At 49.3% G+C, this 19,615-nt stretch overlaps 1 protein-coding gene across 1 annotated transcript in view; it reads left to right on the top strand.

Moving 5' to 3' along the window:
• Positions 1 to 1,612, top strand: part of Chit1 (chitinase 1) — a 26,213-nt gene extending 24,601 nt beyond the window's left edge. Inside the window, 3 exon segments of the mRNA XM_050147603.1 lie at positions 753 to 824; positions 826 to 880; positions 1,389 to 1,612. Coding sequence (XP_050003560.1) covers positions 753 to 824; positions 826 to 880; positions 1,389 to 1,612 — 351 coding nt within the window.
• The last annotated feature ends 18,003 nt before the right edge of the window (positions 1,613 to 19,615 follow it).

The following is a 19,615-nucleotide window of genomic DNA, read 5'->3' as shown; positions in this document are numbered from 1 at the left end:
GAGAGAGAGAGAGAGAGAGAGAGAGAGAGAGAGAGAGAGAGGGAGAGAGAGAGGGAGAGAGAGAGAGGAGTGTGTGTGAGAGAGTGTGTGTGTGTGTGTGTGAGAGAGAGAGAGAGAGAGAGAGAGAGAGAGAGAGAGAGAGAGAGAGATTTCTCTGCATGAGTAATCGTCTTGATAAGATTTGTATTTTACCAAAATGCTAAATCCTATAGGCACATGGGGGGCAGATACACGTGTGGTGGGACATGGGATTTTACCCAGTCTGTTGGCCAGATTTGGAGTTTTCAGAAACGCTGATAAAGTGTCCTGTGGGAATTAGAAAGAGTAGATGCTGTTCAAGGAGATGGGGGGAAGGTGTGGGAGGAAGCGTGCTTGAGGCAAGTCCTAAAGCCCAGAATGTAGTCATACAGGGAGGAAACTGTAGGCAGACAGGGTGGAGAAGGAAGAAATGGACCCTGAGAACAGGGCGGGACCCATGAAGTAGAGTGAGGCCGGTAAGGGGTCTAGACCACCCTCCATCAGCTCCCAGACACTCCACGGACAAACCTCGTGGTGCTCTGAATATCTCTGAGGGAACACATAGCCACAGTAGATTCCCTCGGGAATCCTGAGGGTGGCAAAGAAATGAAGATATGAAGACAAAGCTAGCTTCAGAAATTTCTGGAAACTGAGAGCTGATTCCCTGTGGTGACTGAACCTATAACAACCAGTAGGAAATACTTTAATGGTCCATATATGCTCATCCTCCCCAGGTCAGCTATCTGAAACAGAAGGGGCTGGGAGGGGCCACGGTCTGGGCTTTGGACTTGGATGATTTCTCTGGTGTTTTTCTGCAAGCAGGGCCAGTACCCTCTCATCTGGACCCTGCAGCAGGAGCTGAGTAAGTCGGGGGACCAGAGGTTAACTCAGGGAAAGGGGTACACACCCTCCCCTCTCATATGTCTTTCTGAGGAAACATCTGTGCCCCAATATTGTGATTTCTCAAACTGCACATACCCCAGGAGCTAAGGAAACTGTTGAAACTGTGCTTTTGCACCCCCTTCCTGTTTCGTGTTGGCAATACCTGTCAGGGTGTGGAAACAGGGACTCCCTCCAAGGTCTCGGCCTGGGGACAGCTGATTGCTCCCACCAAGAAGAAAGCCACCCCTCACCCTGTTGTGCGGGACCCCCGTCACCAGTTTATGGCTAAGTGTCACAGCTGGTATGTAGTCACCGGCTCCCTACTACTTTGTAGCTCAGGTGGTCTTCCAGGCAGTGCCCAGCAGTCATGGCTGTGGTCTGGATGTGGTGTATGGGGAGCAGGGCTTCTGCCACCTGTGGCTGCTGCCCTGTGTTGGTGTGTGGAATCTGTTGGGCCGGTATTGGTGGTATCTTCATTGTCTTTCTAGGTCTTCCACACATGCCTCCAAGAAACCCTGAACAGGAAGCTCCTGGGCCACACCAGCCTTCTGAGCCAGAGCAGGGACCCAGCCCAGGGCTAGATACCTTCTGCCAGGGCAGAGCTGATGGGCTCTACCCCAACCCTGGAGACAAACCCAGTTACTACAGTTGTGCATGGGGACAGCTGTTCCAGCAAAGCTGTCCCCCAGACCTGGTGTTTAGTGACTCTTGAAGTGTTATACCTGGAGCTGAGTCTCTGGAACCCTGTCCACCCCAACCTGAGGCCAGGCCTGGAATCCCCCAACAGCCTACCTCTGTGTTCCCAAGGGGCTGCAGGCTTCTCTGTTTGTTCAATGATTGGGCCTCTACTCCGCTTCTTGGCTTCCTCTGTCTCTTCTGGCCTTCCCCTTTACCTGGAAAATAAATTTTTAGTTTTCACCCCTAATAGTAACTCACAGAGGCTAAAGCTCCCTGGTGACTCAGAAACTTCCCTAGGAGACCAAGAGGACAGGGGTGGCACACAGCAGGCAAAAATCAGAGCCAGAAGGTACATTTAGGATGTGCCAGGCCCCGTGAAAGTCTCACCTCACTGAGTCCATCTGCCAGCAAGCATCTGCCAGCATACAGGTACAGCATGCAGGACATGGGCAGGCCCCGCATGTCCGCTGGTCCTTGGTTCAGGAGCCTTTGGGGGAAATGCTTAACCTCCGCTAGACAGTTATTTCCCCAGTGGACACGCGATGGCAGCAGAGAAGAGTTTTTCCCAGTCTAGGGCTCTGTCTGCTGCCAACTAGCGAAGCCACCAGTCTTTGGTGGACTGAGTCACCCAGGCACCTGCCAGGGCTCCAGCGTTTTCCATAAGGACTGTCTTGGCACTAAGCGTTCACTCGGAAATGAAGCCTATGGGGCCTCTCACAGGCCTCACCTCAACCACCACTCCCAGATGACACAGAATGACCATTATCTGCATTTTACAGGCATCTCAGTAGAAGGCTGATTCTAGCTAGTTCTGAGTCCAGAACAAAGGCCTAAAATGGGCCAAGACAAGCATGTGCCCTGAGGACCACCTATTAAAGAGTGGTCTAGCTGGATGGGGTGTCACGTGCCTACAATCTCAGCACTCGTGGGGCTGAGGCAGGAGGATTTTGAGCGTCAGGGCAATCTGGGATACAGAGTGAGATACTGTCTCAAATAAACAATCAGAAATAAAATAGCAAATGAATAATACACATCTCTTGCAGCTCCAGGAGGCACTTTGATTGTTGCATTTAAAGAAAAATCTTCACATTCCCTAAAGGTCCATCCTGTCATGCACTTACTGGAAGCCTGGTTGGGGAAGTGACTCAGATGGGCTGTCAGGAATGAGTTAGGTCTGGAGAGAGGCTGGTGACTGGGCTCTTGCTTGTTTGAGCACAACCACAAGGCCTTAAGAGTACCCTGCCCGTTCCTGCACCCTATCTGCCTTTCAGCCTTCTGCAGTCTGCTCTGCTGCCCCAAACTGCCTTCTTTTGTACATAGTCCCTAAAGAAATCCCTAACCACTTAGAGCCGGGTCTGGGGGCAGCTTCTTTATGGAACACAGCTGAGTGTCGGGTGACTATAGGTCGCCATGCCCCAGACTTCAGGTGGGGGACTAGCCTGGAGTTTCCTCTGTCAGATGGGGGCACTCCTGCTGTCTGGGGGACTGGGAGGGGGTATCTGGTGCCAGTTTGAGTCATCATCTTCCCTCTTTCTTTGCCTTCCGTCTGCTGACTAAATCAAGAAGCCGACATACTCTCCTGGCAGTACAATATGCTCTCCCTAGTGTTCAAACGGCCAAAGTCCTCCCGGGTACCCAACCTTTTGTCTGAGCTAGTTCTATCCATGGGGAAGTATGGCCACGGCCTCTCTCTGGTCTTCATGACCCTGTCCACGCATCCCCTCCAAGACCATGGCCCTGCCTCAGCACAGGCCAGGTCCCCTCTTGCTCAGACATGGCTTTTCCCTGGTCTCTCTGCTCCCTGACTCTCCCGTCTCTAGTCCATCTTCCACACCCAATCAGTTTGATCTTTATAAATCAGGGATCTAGTCCAGTCACCCCCTTTGCTTAGAAACAGCTTTCTCAACCCAAGGAATAAAGTCCCTAGCTCCCTAGCAGCAGCAGCAGCGGCAGCGGCAGCGAGACCACTTGTCAGGCCCCGGCCTCTCTTCCCAGTCGAACCTCCTCTTACCACACGAGTTCCATCCCCTAGTACCCAGCTGCCAGTGTTAACCGCAGCATCCAGATCACAGTGTGGTGCCTCCAGGTGGCCCCCCTCACCCAGCTTACCCAGGTGCACCCCCTTTCCTGAATGGCTCTTTCTGAACCTGGAGCACTCAGCACACCGAAAGCCATTTGTGCTCATGCTGATACTCCAACCCCACTGTGGGCTCTGGGCCCCTGGCTCCGTGTCCTCCACAGCTCCGTGCACCCCTCAGCACAAAGCAAGTGTCTGTAACATCTCAGTGCTGGAGCTGAGTGGACACAGCGGGGTGGGGCAGTGTGGGGTGAGCGTGGGCTGGGGGTGCAACGTGTCCAGGGCTGGGCGTTCCAGGGCCAATATCAATATTCAGCAGACAGGAAACAAATGGGACCCTTTCAGGTGATAGCGAGGGCTACAAGGGAAAGTCTGTGTGGCTGGAGACTGGAAGTGGGTGTGGGTGAGGCTACTGGGCAGTGTGGTCAGAAAGGTCCCTCAGCAGAGGTCACATTGGAGCTTCCTATAAAATCTCCAAAGATTTGCCTATATTATCCTCAGATGCTGGGTCATTCAGGTGGCCCCTCTTCCCTGGCTGCTTTGTTGACTGAGTTCATAAGTCAGAGCCTCTGCCTTGGTTCTCTCTTCCCATTCACCAGGTCCTGACCCTGGTCCTTCTAGCACAATGCCTTATCCAAAACCCAGGTCAGTGGCTGCGACCACAGCCTCGTGCACAAGTCTCCCTGAACAGTGCCTGTTTCTTCCAATCTTAGGCCTACCACCATCCTAATTCTTACTTATCAGTGGTCTTGTGTGTAATAACAGTGATCACGGCTCTTGGGCCACCGCTTTGTGTCCTTGCCTCAGTCCAGCCAGCTCAGTCAGTGCCCAGGCATGCAGGGCTCTGTGCAGTGTGGCTCATCACCCCCCCCTCCTTTGCCACTTGAGACTGCATCACAGGGCAAGGTCTTGTTCTGGCTCCCTCTGCCCTGTACATCTCCTTTCCTTGATAGCCTCGCCTCCCACCCAGAGCCAGCCTTGGGTCGTCTCCTGCAGGACCTTCCCAGGGGCCGTGGCACATCAGGGATGCTTCCTTCCACCCTGCAGCCTGGGCTACCGCTGTGGCGCTCAGGGGACAGTGACCTCTGCCCCCAGATTTCCAGCTCCTCAAAGCACAGACAGTGTTTCTCTTCTTCTGCTGCTCATGTTTGAGGCTCAGTAACAAGCAGATTATTTATTTTCTGTTTTTAAATATTTCATCATTTATTTCATTTTTAATTTAATTATATAAATTCCAATATTACTTAATGTTCATGAATTTCAAGATGGCCTTGAACTTGAAGAAGTGAAAGAAAACCTTGAATTTCCGATCCCCATCGCTACCTCCCAAACGCTGGGGTTCCAGGTGTGACCCGCCATGCCCGATTTATGTAGAGTGAGAGGTGGAACACCATGCTTTGTGCGTGCTAGACAAACACTCTGCTGAGCACCGCTGAGCTAAACTTTCAGCTAATTTCCTCCCATTTTTATCTTCAGGTACAGAAATCCATTCTGCACCCTAGAGAGTTCCCCTACTGAAATACCATCGCGCGGCAGGGCACGGCCCTCCAAAGTTTATCAATTAAGCATCATTTATCCTTTTAATGTTAACACCCAGCCGCTAGGAATTGACATTTCTTGTCTGACTGGGGACTGTGAGTCACATAGCAAACCCAATTCCTTTAATACTCATGTGTCCCTATGAAGTATGCTCTGGTCACAGGGCCAATGCATGGCAGAGCTGGGGTTTAGATGCTGGTCTAGATAAGACCCAGAGCCCAGGTTTGTACTCAAACCACCGTGGACATTTCCTTCCTGGGTGAAAGTCTACACAATGCATCACCTCCTCCACCCTGTGTGATGGACAGGCCCAGGCTATGTGTGCTGGGTGTCTACACCGTATCTACTACCCATGCGTCTATGCTGGCATATCCTTATGTTACCGTGTGCTTTAATTTCTCACTGTCGTTCCTACAGGGCCTCTCACGCAGGCACAGGCTCCAGGGCCAAATCCAAGTTAAGACAATGAGGGAGTCAGGGCCTGCCCCATATCTACCCATTTCCCCGTCTCTCTCCGGTCTTTAAACCACAGCTCTTCCCTCTATAACATCTGATTATACAGTTGGCCTGCGCATCTAAAATTAATAAAGCTGAAAATTATAAGTATTTCTTGATCATTTACCAGGGGGTTCGGGTTGCAGAAATGAGTCCTGCCTAACTATATTTGCAGTTGATGGGAGACTAGCAAGCTCGGGGGATGTTACCTCCAACAGGGGGAGGCCAGTCCCTGACGGGGGGGACGACATCATCTCTGACACTGTGTAGAGCTGCAGGCTCCTAAGGATGATATGGGTCCGGTCAAGTCTGGCCTTGCTTGTAATTATTTAGCTCTCTACATACAAGGCATCCTCTTATCTCCCCTGGGTGACTTTCTGCTCCCGTGGCCTAAGGACATCCCTCCTCTCTTTCCGAAGTTTAGCAAGTATCACTCTCAAACAAGTCTTCTCTGTACCCGCCAGCCTGCCTGTTACCACCACATCCATTTTCATATATAAAGTAGATAATGCAACCCAGGGTGGCCTCTGTGCCTAGGCTTGAATTGTTGGTGCTGAACTTGGATTGTGGAGTTTGATAAGAATGTCTGGTTAAAAGCCTGAAATACGCCTCAGGGGTTAAGAGCACTGGCTGCCCTTCTAGAGGATAGGACCTGGATTCCATTCCCAGCACCCAAATGGTGGCTCAGAACTGTCTGTAACTCTGGTTCCAGGGAGTCTGACACTCTCTTATGGTCTCTGTGGACACCAGGCACACGAGTGCTACACAGACATACAAGGTGAAATACGCACATACCCACACACATGAAAGTAAATATCTTTTCTGTTTGTTTGTTTTTCGAGAGACGGTTTCTCCATGTAGCCCTGACTATACTGAAACTCACTCTGTAGACCAGGCTGGCCTTGTTCTCATGGACATCTGCCTGCCTCTGCCTCCAGAGTGCTGGAATTAAAGGCATGAGCCACCACTGGCTTTTTGTTTTTTAAAGAAAAGAATGTGGAGCTATTTTTACCTTGCTAACTTACCCAGTGAACACCTAGCACTTTCTCTATGATGCTGTCCCTCTCATGTCCTAAAGAGCCCCTGTAGCCTTCTCTCTGATGATATGCATCCCATCTGACACACACACTAAATCCCCAGGTAAAGGAGCAACTGACTCTCCTGCCATGCCCTCCCCACTTTCAAGGGGGTCCTAGCCTACCCAGAGCTGAAACTCTTCACCGGTTTTGTTTGTTCAGTGATAAACTATATCATACATACATACGAGTGTTCAAAGTATATGTGTGCATTAACTGTCACAAACCCACACACCACGACCTTAGAGTCGCCATCATGACAATCATGTGAAGGGGTCAGCTAGAATCTCATTCTGCCTCAAGCCACGCCTCCTGGTTTCTGATTAGCTTCAGTGTGTTTCCTGGGCCTCTGTATGAGTTTGTCTTCTTGTCCATGGTGTCTGCTGCCATCTTTCTGTTGGGTGACCTATCGCATCTTAAAGAAGCACAGGAGCACTTTACATATTCTGAACTTAAATTCCTTTATAGTTATGGTTTGCTCTCTTTCTCCCTTCCTTCCACTCCTACCCCTCTCTCCTCACCTTATAGTCCAAGCTAATTTGAACTCATAACCTTCCTCCTTGAGGCTTCTGAGCCCTGGATTCAAGGAGAGCATCACACTTCTCTAGGAGTCCTTTTAATGCAGCTGTGTTCATCATTCTTATCCTTTATGACTTGGATTTTCTATATCTTAAAGTGGCTCACACCTGTGATGTCAATCCTTGGGAGGCAGAGATGGGAAAATCATGGGTCTATATAGAGACCAGAGCAAGACACAAAGACCAAAACGGGTCTATATAGAGAATTACACCAACCAGGGCAAGACACAAAGACCAAAACAGCTGAAAAAAAATAAAAAGAAAATATAAAATCTTTCTCTAAAGTTGTTGGTGGAGACCGCTTGTTCATTTCCTAGCCACCCAGACCCAAAATAATCACACTGAAACTATATTAATTAAAACATGGCTTGGCCTATTAGCTTGGGTTTCTTATTAACTAACTCTTACATCTTAAATTAACCCGTTCCTATTATTTTATATTTTACCATGAGGCTCATGATTTACTGGTAAGGTTTCAGAGCATCTGTCTGCTTCAGCAGCTACATGGCATCTCCCTGACTCCACTTTCTTTTTCTCCTCTATCTCTGCTTGAAATTCCCACCTTACCCTATTCCACACTGCCATCGGCCCAGATTCTTTATTAACAAAGGGGGATAAAACATATTCACAGAATGTTGAAATAGGAGCGGCGGGGCTGCGTCCCCGGCACCCGGCCGCCCGCATGGCTAGCTTATGCCCCGAAATAATTACACGGAAACTGTATTCTTTCAAACACTGCCTGGCCCGGCTAGTTCCAGCTACTTATTGGCTAGCTCTTACATATTGTTCTAACCCATTTCTAATATTCTGTGTAGCCCACGAGCTGGCTTACCAGAGAGGATCTTAACCTGCGTCTGTCTGGAGTGGGAGCATCATGGCGACTCACTCACTCAGCTTCTTTTTCCCAGCATTCTCCTCTGTCTACTCCGCCTACCTAATTTTCTGTCCTATGAGGGCCGAGGCAGTTTCTTTATTATTAACCAATGAAATCAACAGATAAGATACAAGACCCACCTCCATCAACAGAATACAGAGGGGAACCTCACATCATAAAGTCTAAGAGATTATTTCTGTATTTTAAAAGTTTTTCCCCCCTTTTAAGGCTTAACCCTTCTGAAATTGACATTTGTAGATACTGTGAGATAGAATCCTATTTTATTTTCCCGGCACCATTTAGTAGCTGATCAGTCCCTTTCCTACTGTTCTGTTCTGGGCAGCAATCCTACAGGTGAGGGGAATCTTTTTGTTCTCCCAGTCTAGAGTCTTCTCTGCCCCAGGAACTCACTCATCTGTGAAATGCCCACAACAGGAATTCTTCCATGGGGCTTAGTTTTAGGAATGCCTCAGCTGTCCTCAGCACTTGTTTCTCCAAATAGATATTAGAATCATCTTACTGAATTCCATTAGAAAGTCTTTGCAGGCTTGATTAGAACTGCATTGACCCATAGACCTATGTGGGGGAATGAGTATCTCTTTGACATTGTACCACCCTAGCTACAGCCACAATGTGTTTCTGTGGTTAGTTGTCATTTCATAACATATTTAATGAAATTTTATAATATTCCTCTTAAACATCTCACACATTATTCCTAGGTTTAAGTTTTGATTCTTAACTGTAAATTTCACCCTTTTACCTTTAACCTTTTTACAAAGTTCAATTTTCAGAACAACTGTGGCAATGTATGCCTTTAATCCCAGCATTTGGGAGGCAGAAGCAGGTGGATCTCTAAGTACTAGGCTAGCCTGGTATAAAAAAAGGAGTTCTAGGACAGCCAGAGCTGCACAGTGAAACCCTGTCTCAAATAAACAAAACAACAACAAAAAAGTTCGGTTTTCTCTTTAACTACTGCAGGAGCCACGGTGTGGTAATTTTGTTGACTTTTGTATATTAACATTGTATCCAGCAACTTTTCTAACTCACTCATTTATACCACCCCTCCTTCTCTCCACCTCAGCCTCCTAGCTTACACCACCACACCAGCTTTCTTTTGTTAATTTCACTAATTATCCTGGGATTTGCCTAGTGTTCTACATAGACAAACACACTGCTGCACTAGAATGTTTTCTTTCTTGCATTCCAAAGCCTTTGCCATACGTTTTGTTCATTTTCCTCCCTGCTGATTATAGCAAACTCTCCAGGGCGTGCTGAATATTAGCAGCAACACAGGTGTTGTCTTGTTCCTGGTCTGAAAAAAAGGATGTTTTCAGTGTTTCAACATTAAACACACTATTCCTTGTGGATTTGTTGGTTTGTTCTTAATTTTGAGACAGTCTCCTGTAGCCCAGGCTGGATGACCTTGAACTAGTGATCCTCCGATTGATGACTCTACTTCCCCAGTATGGAGACCCTAGATTTACACCACTGAGTTTAGCTTAATATGGGTTTTATCAGACCAAGGAAACTTCCTTCTGTTCCCACTTTGCTAAGGATTCCCATGTACATGAACAAGAATTTTGTCAAACATTTATTTAAAGATTTTTTGTTTTACTCAACAAAATTCTTATTAACAATTCACCCTCTTAAATTCTCATATTCTTAGGACTATTCTAGCTTGGTCATGATCTATTACAGGCATTTAGGTACACTTGCAAGATTAGATGAACGTTTTCTTTTCCACACGTAAATTACTCTGTAAAGTGAGAATTGCACACTTCTTACTCTCTGGGATCCCCTCTGCCCCCAGCCACTGTTCCTGGCCATAGTAAGCTAATGTGAGTTTTAAGGCTCTGATAGCCTCATGAACTGAGCCAGGAGGTTACCTCTTTCCCTGCTCTGAGGACTATGTCAAAAAGACTCAGTAGCAGCCACCAGTAAAGCCACCTTGGAGAGAAACTTTATTTTAATTTCGGTTTTTAATTAAACGTTTTTGGTGGCTACAGGACCTTGCATTTGTCCCCAGTAGGCTACAGGACTTTATTCGTTTGACAATCTTCTCTTTCCAGTCCTGAGGGACCTGAAAATGACAGGAGATGGCATCAGAATTCTTATTTAACTCAGAACTCAGTGCCTCTGTGGCCCTGAAGAAGCTATAGTCAGGGAGGGTGCTGGCTAGCTCTCTCCTCCGTCTATCCCTCCCAGGGGTCCCCAGGAGAACTGAGTCAGATGCTGCAAATCTGTAGTTTCCCAGCTACAGTGGACCCAGACTGCTCAGGGTCCCACAGCCAGCTAGGAGCCCACCTTCCTTATCTGGTGCACTGTCCTCACCCCTAAACTAGAGGGGTGCATAGTTTTCCAGGGATCTCTCTAGGGCCTGACTGAGTAAATCATCTCTGCTTTCCTCCCTCCTTCCTTCTTTGCTTAGACTACCCAACCCCTCCATGAGGTTACAAGACTCAAGTCATTTTCCTGTACTGTAAGGCATGTGCGTTGACTCTAAGGCTTGTCATTGAGTTTGGGGCCCCAGAAAGGACTCTGGGGAAAGAGCTGCACCAACTGTCAGCAGAGATGAGGAATGGGAACGGTGGCAGCATGTTTTAGACATCACAGTCTCTAAAAGGCTTGTGTGGCATCGTCAAGTGTGCAGGAGTCTGAAGGCTCCTGAGAGCCCCACTTCTACCTGGTGTGTTTGCCACCAAGAGGCAGGCTTCCTGCTTCTTCAGCTCCTGGCTGGGAGGAAAGCCCACTCCCCCGAGGCCAGAGCCTGGCTCAGACAGAAGACAGACTTCTCTTAATTCATCCAGCTATTTGGGCAACACATATTTCCCAGACACACCGGAAGGAGAGAAACCCTACCCAGAGACCTACTGTCACGTTTCTTTTGTCGGGAAGGGAGTGGACAGATATTCCTGGCATGATGGACCTCCTTGGCCCCCACCAGATGGCATGGAAGATCTTGGGAGCTTAGAATGGCCCCAAATCCACTCCACTCCCTACTCCTGCATGCTCTTGCCATTCCCAGCTGTCACCCGGACCAATAATAACCTGAGGAGACCAGGCAAGCAAAACCTAGGCTTAACCAAAGACATCCTCCTGGTCCTCACACCCCATCCTCCCCTCTGTTCCTTGGTAACCAAACTCCATGGTGGGGCACTGAGGTTGGAAGGAGAGGCATCTAGAGACACAGGGCTCAAGGACTCAATGTCCATCCCTCTTGCCCGTATCACTTGGTCTTCACTGTTCTCAGAGTCAGAGCATCTGGGCTAAAGGGGGAATAAGGGGGACTAGCCCACCCTAATGAGTCTAGACACGGCAGTTAGTGATGCCTGGGGGGCCTAGACCACCCTAACAAATCCAGACCCGACAGTTAGTGATGTTAGGGTGGGCTAGCCCACCCTAAAGAGTTCAGACCCACCAGTTAGTGATGCTGGGGGTGGGGAGGCTAGCCCACCCTAATGAGTCTAAACCCGGCAGTTAGTGATACTAAGGGGGGGGGGGCTAGCCCACTCTAAGGAGTCCAGACCAGGCAGTTAGTGATCCTGTCTCCCTGAGCTTCCTCATTGTTATCTTAGCACTTAATCCTCACAGTTTGAGGTGGTGTTCAGTTGAGACCCTCACACCGGCAATAGTTTTTGTGGACACCCTTACCTCGGTATCCATAGGGGTGTAAGCTCCACCCTGCTCATGTCATGAGCTGTCGGCACACCACATGTGGCTGAGTTACGCCAATGCTTAAGTCCTGGGCTGCCTTCTGCACACAGCCCAGGCTTCACTCACCCACGTGTCACCCTGAAGAACAGACCTTAGAAAGAACACGTGGGTCAGGGGCCCTTAAGAGCAGACCACTGAGAGACAGACCGTCACTCTGCTGAGGTGCCACTGCGCCCCCTGCTGGGTGCGCAGGGAAGCTGACTTTGCCTTTTCTCCCTGTGCTCCCTGTGACCCAGAGCAAGTCACTCCTCAAGGCAGTTAAGCGGGCTGGTCACCACAGCCAGTCACTCCCATCACTGGGTGCCCACTCTCAAGGAAGAAGAACAAAAGGGGAAAAGGCCCCACTCTCCACTTGCTGCACCCCGCTTTCCCAGCCAGAAGCCCCTTTAAATGAGAGCCGAGTGAGTTGGAGGAGGCGGGTCCACAGCTCCTCCCCTGGTGTCCACACACATTGGGACACACAGAGGAGCCCTGTCCTTTCTTGGGCAAGCATGGGCCCCACAACAATGGGCGGACAGGTGTTTAATGTCGCCCTTTGCCTCGGGGCCTGCTTTACCAATTACTCAGAGCCCCCGTTTCCACCAGTAACCTCAGCTGTACTGTCCCGCCTGTCCACCCTGCGTCACTTCTGCAGCGGCTGCCCCCGAGCCAGCCAGCCGTGGAACATGACATCCAGGCTGTATCTGAGCATCTCTGGGGTGACTCAGAAGCTACCAACCTTTGGAGAGCCTCCTGAGTGCCCCTCCTCAGCCTGCTGAGGGAGAGACGTCCTCAACACAGCAGGCCCCAGATGCCTGGAGACAAAATCTTTCTAATCCTTTAATCCAGGGGTGGGAGCCATTTTCTATTAAGGGACTGTGACTTCAGTGGAGAAGGATAGCCATCCCGGGCCATACCTTTGTATAAAACCCTTACCTTTTCATACAGATGCTGCTCTTTTAATTAAGAGAGATGTGTAAGCCATGGAAACACTTGATTTTTTAAAGCAAGGCAAAAAAAAAAAAAAAAAAAAAAAAAGGACAAGATAACTGTGAGCATTGCTGTATCTAAAACTTCTTCCAGATTTGGGGCAGTTGAGAAGATGTAGCTTGAAAGAATGGGAAGGGAGAAAGTGAGTGGCAGAAAAAGAAAAGAGAAGGGTGATGTGGGAAGAGGGGAGAGGGAGGGAGCGGGGATATTTGAGAGCAAGCCAGTGCTGGAGGACTGGCTACTCTGGACTCCACGCTCTACCTGTAAGCCATGACCCCTTTGGGGTTGAACTGCCCTTTCACAGGGGTCGCATCTCAGACGTTTACATTATAATTCAAAACAGCAGCAAAATCACAGTTATGAAGTAGCGATGAAAACATTTGCATGGTTTGGGGGTCACCACAACATGAGGAACTGTGTTAAAGGTCGCAGCATTAGCAAGGTTGAGAACCACTGCTCTGGAGGATCCTGTCACCCCAGCCTCTCCCACAGTGTCTGGTTTTCTGACTGTTACCTGACACCAATCAGAAAGCCAGAGTATGTGTGTTAGTTCTCACACCCCTTAATCCTCACAAGAACGCTCAAGACCGAGGGGTTTTGTTATTTTTGTTTGGTTTTGATTTTGTCTAGGGTTTGAGGTTTTTGAGACAGGGTTTTCCTGTATAGCCTGTGCCTGCTGAGTCATGGGACACTGGCCAGGGCTACCACACCTCCAAGATTAAGTTATACACATGTGTAAATTAAGACCCAGAAAATTGGTTCAAGATCACACACAGTTACCAGTGCGGTGGGTGCTGGAGAGATGATTCAGCCCTTTACAGCCCTAGCTGCTCTTCCAGAAGGTTAGAGTTGGACTCCTGGCTCACATCAGGTGGCTTACTATTGTTCGCAACTCTCGCTCCAGAGGCACTGACGCCCTCTCCTGGCCTCTTCAGGGACCTGCACTTGTGTGCATATACACATTTCTCATTTTTACAAGACGTTGACTCATTGAAAGTTCATTAGTGTATTTTGTGATTAAAATTGGCCATGAATATATCCTGTGTACTACAAAGAAGTTTCTGATTTACACATGGCTCTACTGAGTGGCTCATATGACATGCTTGGTCTGCTAGCTGCCTTTGTTTTTTATGTAAGAATAAAGGACAAGATACCTTTCATATCTTTGGTTGTGAACTATCCTGGTGGTCAAGAAAGGTGGAAGGCTTCTAACACTCAATTTCAGGTGCCATTTTGGGTGAAGTATTTTGTATTTTTAATAAAGAAAGCAAAGCACAGGGATCCACTGATTGCTTTGCACACTGGTCTTTGCCAAAAAAAAAAAAAAAAAAAACAAGTCCTCATCCAAGGAGAGCTTCTGCTAGTGTCTGAACCACTTCCTGTTGGCCCCCTTTCTGTGAGCAGTTCACACATGTGCACGCGCACACACATAAACACACACAATGCAGCCACTCTTCCTTCCCCTCTTCTGGAACCCCTTCAGTAGCCCGTGTCTTCTCCCCCACCTCACAGGTTTGTCTGGTCCGTCCCTTGGCAGACCTTCTCTGGCCCAGCAGTTCACCCTGCGGGTCACTTACTAGAGAGGTGTCCCAGTGCTGACTCCTCACTCGGGTTTATTTTCAGCCTGGGCCTCTTTGCTCTGCAGTGATTTCCCTCTTGTTGATGACCTCTGCTTCGCCTGAAGAAAGTTTCTGTGTAAGCAGAACTCCATCAGCCTCATGAATTACTAGATCCCCAGTGTCTGGCTTCACTTCTAGCGTATGGTAGGTGCTTAAAGTGTGCAAGTTGAAGGCTGGGATCAAAGCGCTTACTTGGTAGGTAGAGTCTGGCAGACCACAGGTTCCAGGCCAGCCTATGTTTCATAGTGAGACCCTCTCTTAAAAAAAAAAAAAAAAAAAAAAAAAAGGATTGGACTAGAAAAATAGCTCAATGGTTAAGAGCACTGGATGCTTCTCCAGAGGACCGGGGTTCGGTTCCCAGCATCTACATGCAACTCACACTGTCTGTAACTCTAGTTCCAAGGGATTCATGGCACCAGGCATGCACATGGTACACATACACATGCATGCAGGCAAAATATTCATACTCATACACATACACATAAAACAAAACAAAATTAAATAAAGCACTTGTTGAATGAACCAATGTACTCCTCTGTAGCCTGGTGTGGACCCTGCTCTTAGCTATCAAAAGGGGATTTTCACAGAAAAACAAAAATCACGCAGTAGGCTGCCTTTCCCACAGAAGTTCTAGTCAGGAATCATCCTTTGCACAGAAAAGACCTTGGCTGAGGCTCTAGGAGGTAAATGAGATGAGACCGGGACTCAAGACTCCATCTCCTGGTGTTTATAGAACACACACCCACGGAGGGCTGCCGGGCCCGATGAAACGAGCCATTAACAACGAGAAAGGAGCAAACCAAATGTGTTCACAGGAAGGAGAGCAAGGCTGGCTGGCTGGGTGGTCAGTGGGGTTTTCATGGGATATCAGCTCGGAGCTAGGGTCCTGAACGAGGTTCAGCTCACAGCAGCTCCAGGCTGAGTCAGGCCCCCCAGGGTGTGTTCAGATTGGAGGACTAGGAGAAGGGAAATGCATACAGGGAGAGCTTGTGCTGAGAGTAGCCAGCGGGAGCCCTGAGCTGAACGCTGTGCTCGCTGCCGCAGTGGGCTAGAGCAGCTCAGAAGGGAGGGTGGCGGGCAGGGTGGGGCTAACCTGCTCTCCCCCCTCCTTCTCTAGTGTGAAATATAAGAGGGTCAACAAGCATGGTTTCTCAACACCAGGAAGTGAAGCAACTGTTTTTGAGAAAACATCCCGCCTTGATGGGGGCAAGGCTCCAAGCTGTGTCTACGTGTCTGCCACAGTAATCCTGGTTATAGAAAACAGTTCTGCTAAGGAGGCTAGCTCGTCCGGGAAGGGGTGGGACAAGGATCTCAGGATGGAGATGGAAATGAAGATAGGCAGGCCCCCAGAACTGCTGGGGGTGGGGGTGGGATGGGGGAGCAGGGGTGGGGAAGGCTGCTGTGGAGCACCAGGCGTCCTGGGAGAACTGGAGGCCGACTACCTACAGGGAGGCGCTCAGCAGAAGTTGCAGGGGACTCTGGGGATCTCCAGGGAGGAGTCCAGCCTCTGCCTCCTGGATTCCCATCTTTCCCAGTCCCACGGTCCCTCCCACACATTAGGCCAGCCAGCAGGCTCGGAGAACCAGGGACCACAGACATCTCAGCTAGTTCCTTTTCCTGAAACCACGCCTATAAACTCTTGACCTCATTGTGTTGTAGCTATGAGTTTGTACAACTGCCACCTGTATAGGCTGCAAGCCCCAAGCGGGTCCTCCTCCCTCAGCATTCCCCGCTCTGGCCCCACCCTCCCTCACTTCCAACCGTGAAGGTGCTGTGGCTGTGTCCCCACCTCCACCTTGTCTCTAAGAACTCCGCCTTGGTCTGGGTGCTGTCCTCTCCTTAGGAGCCTCTGTCCCTTGGATGGCTTTAAAAAGTATCTTTATGCCCATGACCTCCTACTCCAGTCTCCCTCCTAAACTCGGATGTGCTGCTACTCTGGCCTTCTTGCTCTGTCTATGTGGAGGAAGCAACAAAAGCATTTGCCTTTGGTGTGCCTGAGATGGATCTGACCCTAAGGCCACTTCTGGTGCCAGCTCTAGAAACAGACCATAACCTGTCCGTCTTGCTGAAGGCAGGACCCTAGGGTGCTCCTGCCTCCTCTGTAGCTGGTCTTTAATACAGCTCATTACTAAGGTTTTCCCTTCAGTGAATGTCTAGGGTCTATGCGCTTCTTTCTGCCGCCATCCTTTCAGCACAGGGGCTGTGGTCTGAATGAGACGGCTCCCCTATGCTCGTGTATTTGAATGCTTGGTCACCAAGGAGTGGCACTGTTTGAAAGGATTGGAAGGACTAGAAGGTGTGGCCTTGTTGAAGCAGGAGTGACCTTGTTGGAGGAAGTGTGTCACAGCAGGTGAGCTTTGCGATTTCAAAAGCCCATACCAGGCTCTCTCTCTCTCTCTCTCTCTCTCTCTCTCTCTCTCTCTCTCTCTCTCTCTGCCTGTGGATCTGAATGTAACTCTCAGCTATTGCTCCAGCACCTACCTGCCCACCACCATGATGATAATGAACTAAGCCTCTGAAACTGGAAGCAAGCCCCAATTAAATACTTCCTTTTTTTTTTTTTTATAAGAGTTGCCTTGGTCATGTGTCTCTTCACAGCAATAGAACAGTGACTAAGACATCAGGCTGCCATGCCTCCTGTCTGGGCCTTGTTAATTGCTATTTGTAGCACATGCCTACAATCCCATCTACTAGGGAGGCTAAGTGAGAGGACCAGTTGAGTCCAAGAGCTCATGGCCAGTCTAGGCAATGTAGCATGACCTCAGCTGGACGACTTCAAGTTACTATTTCATATTCTGAATATTCTGGCCTCTTTCACTCGTGTCGCTCTGTCTGTCTTCCACAGGACAGCAGGAGAGACTTTGCAGGTGTGGATCCTACCCTGAACCCCACTTACACATTCAGGGATGCCCAATTACGGGATGGACAAGACCCCTCCCTGGTTAGGAGGGTGCCATGAGCCACCTGCTTCTCCCCGCCTTACCCCTAGCCTCTCTGGGCTCCACCCACTCTGGCCACAGTGAGCTCTTCGCTTGTGTGTTCTTTTCACTCTAGGCCTAGCCTGTGGTGCTCTGGACCTGGACTTTCTCCCTTCTAGGCTAATCCCTAAATCTCTCAGATTTCACCTTGAGCCTGCCTTCTGGGATGATCCTTCCTAACACACAGATCCTCCATCAGACTTATCCCCTGAACAAGCTTAGCCAAACCCTGGACACCTCAGAGAGGCTCAGCAAGTCTCTCCTGAAAGAATGATGCACAGCCCCTGACCCTAGCTGCTGACCCCAGCTGCTGACCCTAGCTGCTGACCCCAGCTGCTGACCCCAGGGGACTCCTGAAAGCCCCCTTTCTCATCCTAAGCCAGCATCTCTCCCCTTATCTGTGGATTTTCTCAAAATTGCCCTGGCCAATTCCTCTCTCCTCCAAAACTAGTTCAGAAGCGGACAAGCTGCTCACCCACTTCCTAGCCGATTCTCTCAGTTTCTAGATTTAAATTCGGGGCACTGCAGGGGAAGAGCAGGAAGAATGGAAAATTCCCAGTGGGAGAAGAGCTGTAGCCCCGAGGTTGATGGGCTCCTCTATAGTTAGTCTCTGACTTCCCTTCCTGGCGAGAGCTGCCTGGTTATCTAGGGCAGCCCCAGTTTCAACTCTTCCCTGCTATTGTCTGGTGTCTCCTGGACACCATTCTCACTCCATCTTTCTTCTCTCACCGCTTTTCCTCTCCAGGAAGCACTGCAGGCTCCGAGATCTGTGTGGAAAGAGCCGACTCCCGCTTGAGCCTTATTCTGCCACATAAAATCTGCACGACTTTGGGGAAATGACTTATCTTTCCCAGGCTTCAGTTTGCTTACCTGTAAGATAGAGACAGTGGCAACAGGATTTGGTGGGAGGGGTATATCTGGAAAAATGTCCCGGTGCCCATAAAAAGTCACTTCTCTCCCTTCAGGGTGGATAAATGGTATAAAGTTATTTTTCAGAAACTGCAGTACACACACACACACACACACACACACACACACACCATCCTGGGGCTGCAATGAGGTGTGTTTAAATAAGCAGTATAATCATTCAGTTGATACGAATGTCAGGCGATTGCTCTGTTGTCTATCTTGTCCTATAACCTGGTAGGAGAGCCATGTCATATCTATGGCTCCAGCTCTATGAGGAGGTACCCAAGCTCCGAAGACTGCCCTCAGGGAGATGGGAGAGCATCCCTTATCTCTTGGGCTCCAACTCAGGATCAGGATGTGTCTCCTCCTATCAAGGAGTCCCTGGAAAGATGGTTCTTGGTGTGAAAACTGCTCAGAGCACTGGGTGTCTGGCACGTACCCTTCCCCACCATCACTTTGACCCACTCCCCTCGTGACTTCAGATTGCCCTGACCCAAGCTCATCACTGAAGGATGAAGGACCCCCAGCTCCCCCCAAGACCTCCTTAGTAACTACCTCCTAAGGGACAGAGCAGAGTCACACAGCCCATCTGCCTTTGTGGGGAACCCTTAGTTCCCTGACAACTGGGCAGTTCTGCCACGTTCGTTCATAAAAGGAGCTAGCACTTTCCCCAGACCATAGAGGCATTGCCCCCTCAAGGGAGCGCTGCTCCTCAGTCACCTGCTCTCTGTGAATGTTGAAAACAATCTGTATTAGTTTCTTCTAACTGCTGCAGCAAACTGTCACCAATTTTGAAAGTTTAAAGCAACACAAAAAAATAGTATCCTAAGCTCTGGGGATCAGAAGCCCAAAATAGGTCATATGAGGTCACGTCAAGGTATCAGCAGGACTACATTCTCCCTGGAAGCTTCGAAGTGGAAGCCTTTTTGTGCCCCTTCTAGAAGCTGCTATATTCCCTGGTTTGTGGCTCTTTCCTTCATCTTCAAACTAATTCCCTCCCATCTCTGTTTCCATTGTCACTTTCCCTTTTCTGGGTCTGGCCCTCATAATTCCCATTACTAACCCTTCTAACATAATCTCCCTGCCTGTCTTACTAACTGTTCTATTGCTGTGACAAAGCACCAAGACCAAGACAACATACAGAAGAGTTTATTGGGGGATTACTGCTTTAGGGGGTGAGTCCATGACCATCACAGTGGGGAGCACGGC

This window comes from Alexandromys fortis, unplaced genomic scaffold (assembly GCF_014885135.2).
Source record: "Alexandromys fortis isolate MF-2015 unplaced genomic scaffold, M_Fortis_MF-2015_v1.1 scaffold_58, whole genome shotgun sequence".
Classification (NCBI taxonomy): Eukaryota; Metazoa; Chordata; class Mammalia; order Rodentia; family Cricetidae; genus Alexandromys; species Alexandromys fortis.
Note: the sequence above shows the minus strand (reverse complement) of the source record. Positions and strands in the feature narration are given on the sequence as shown.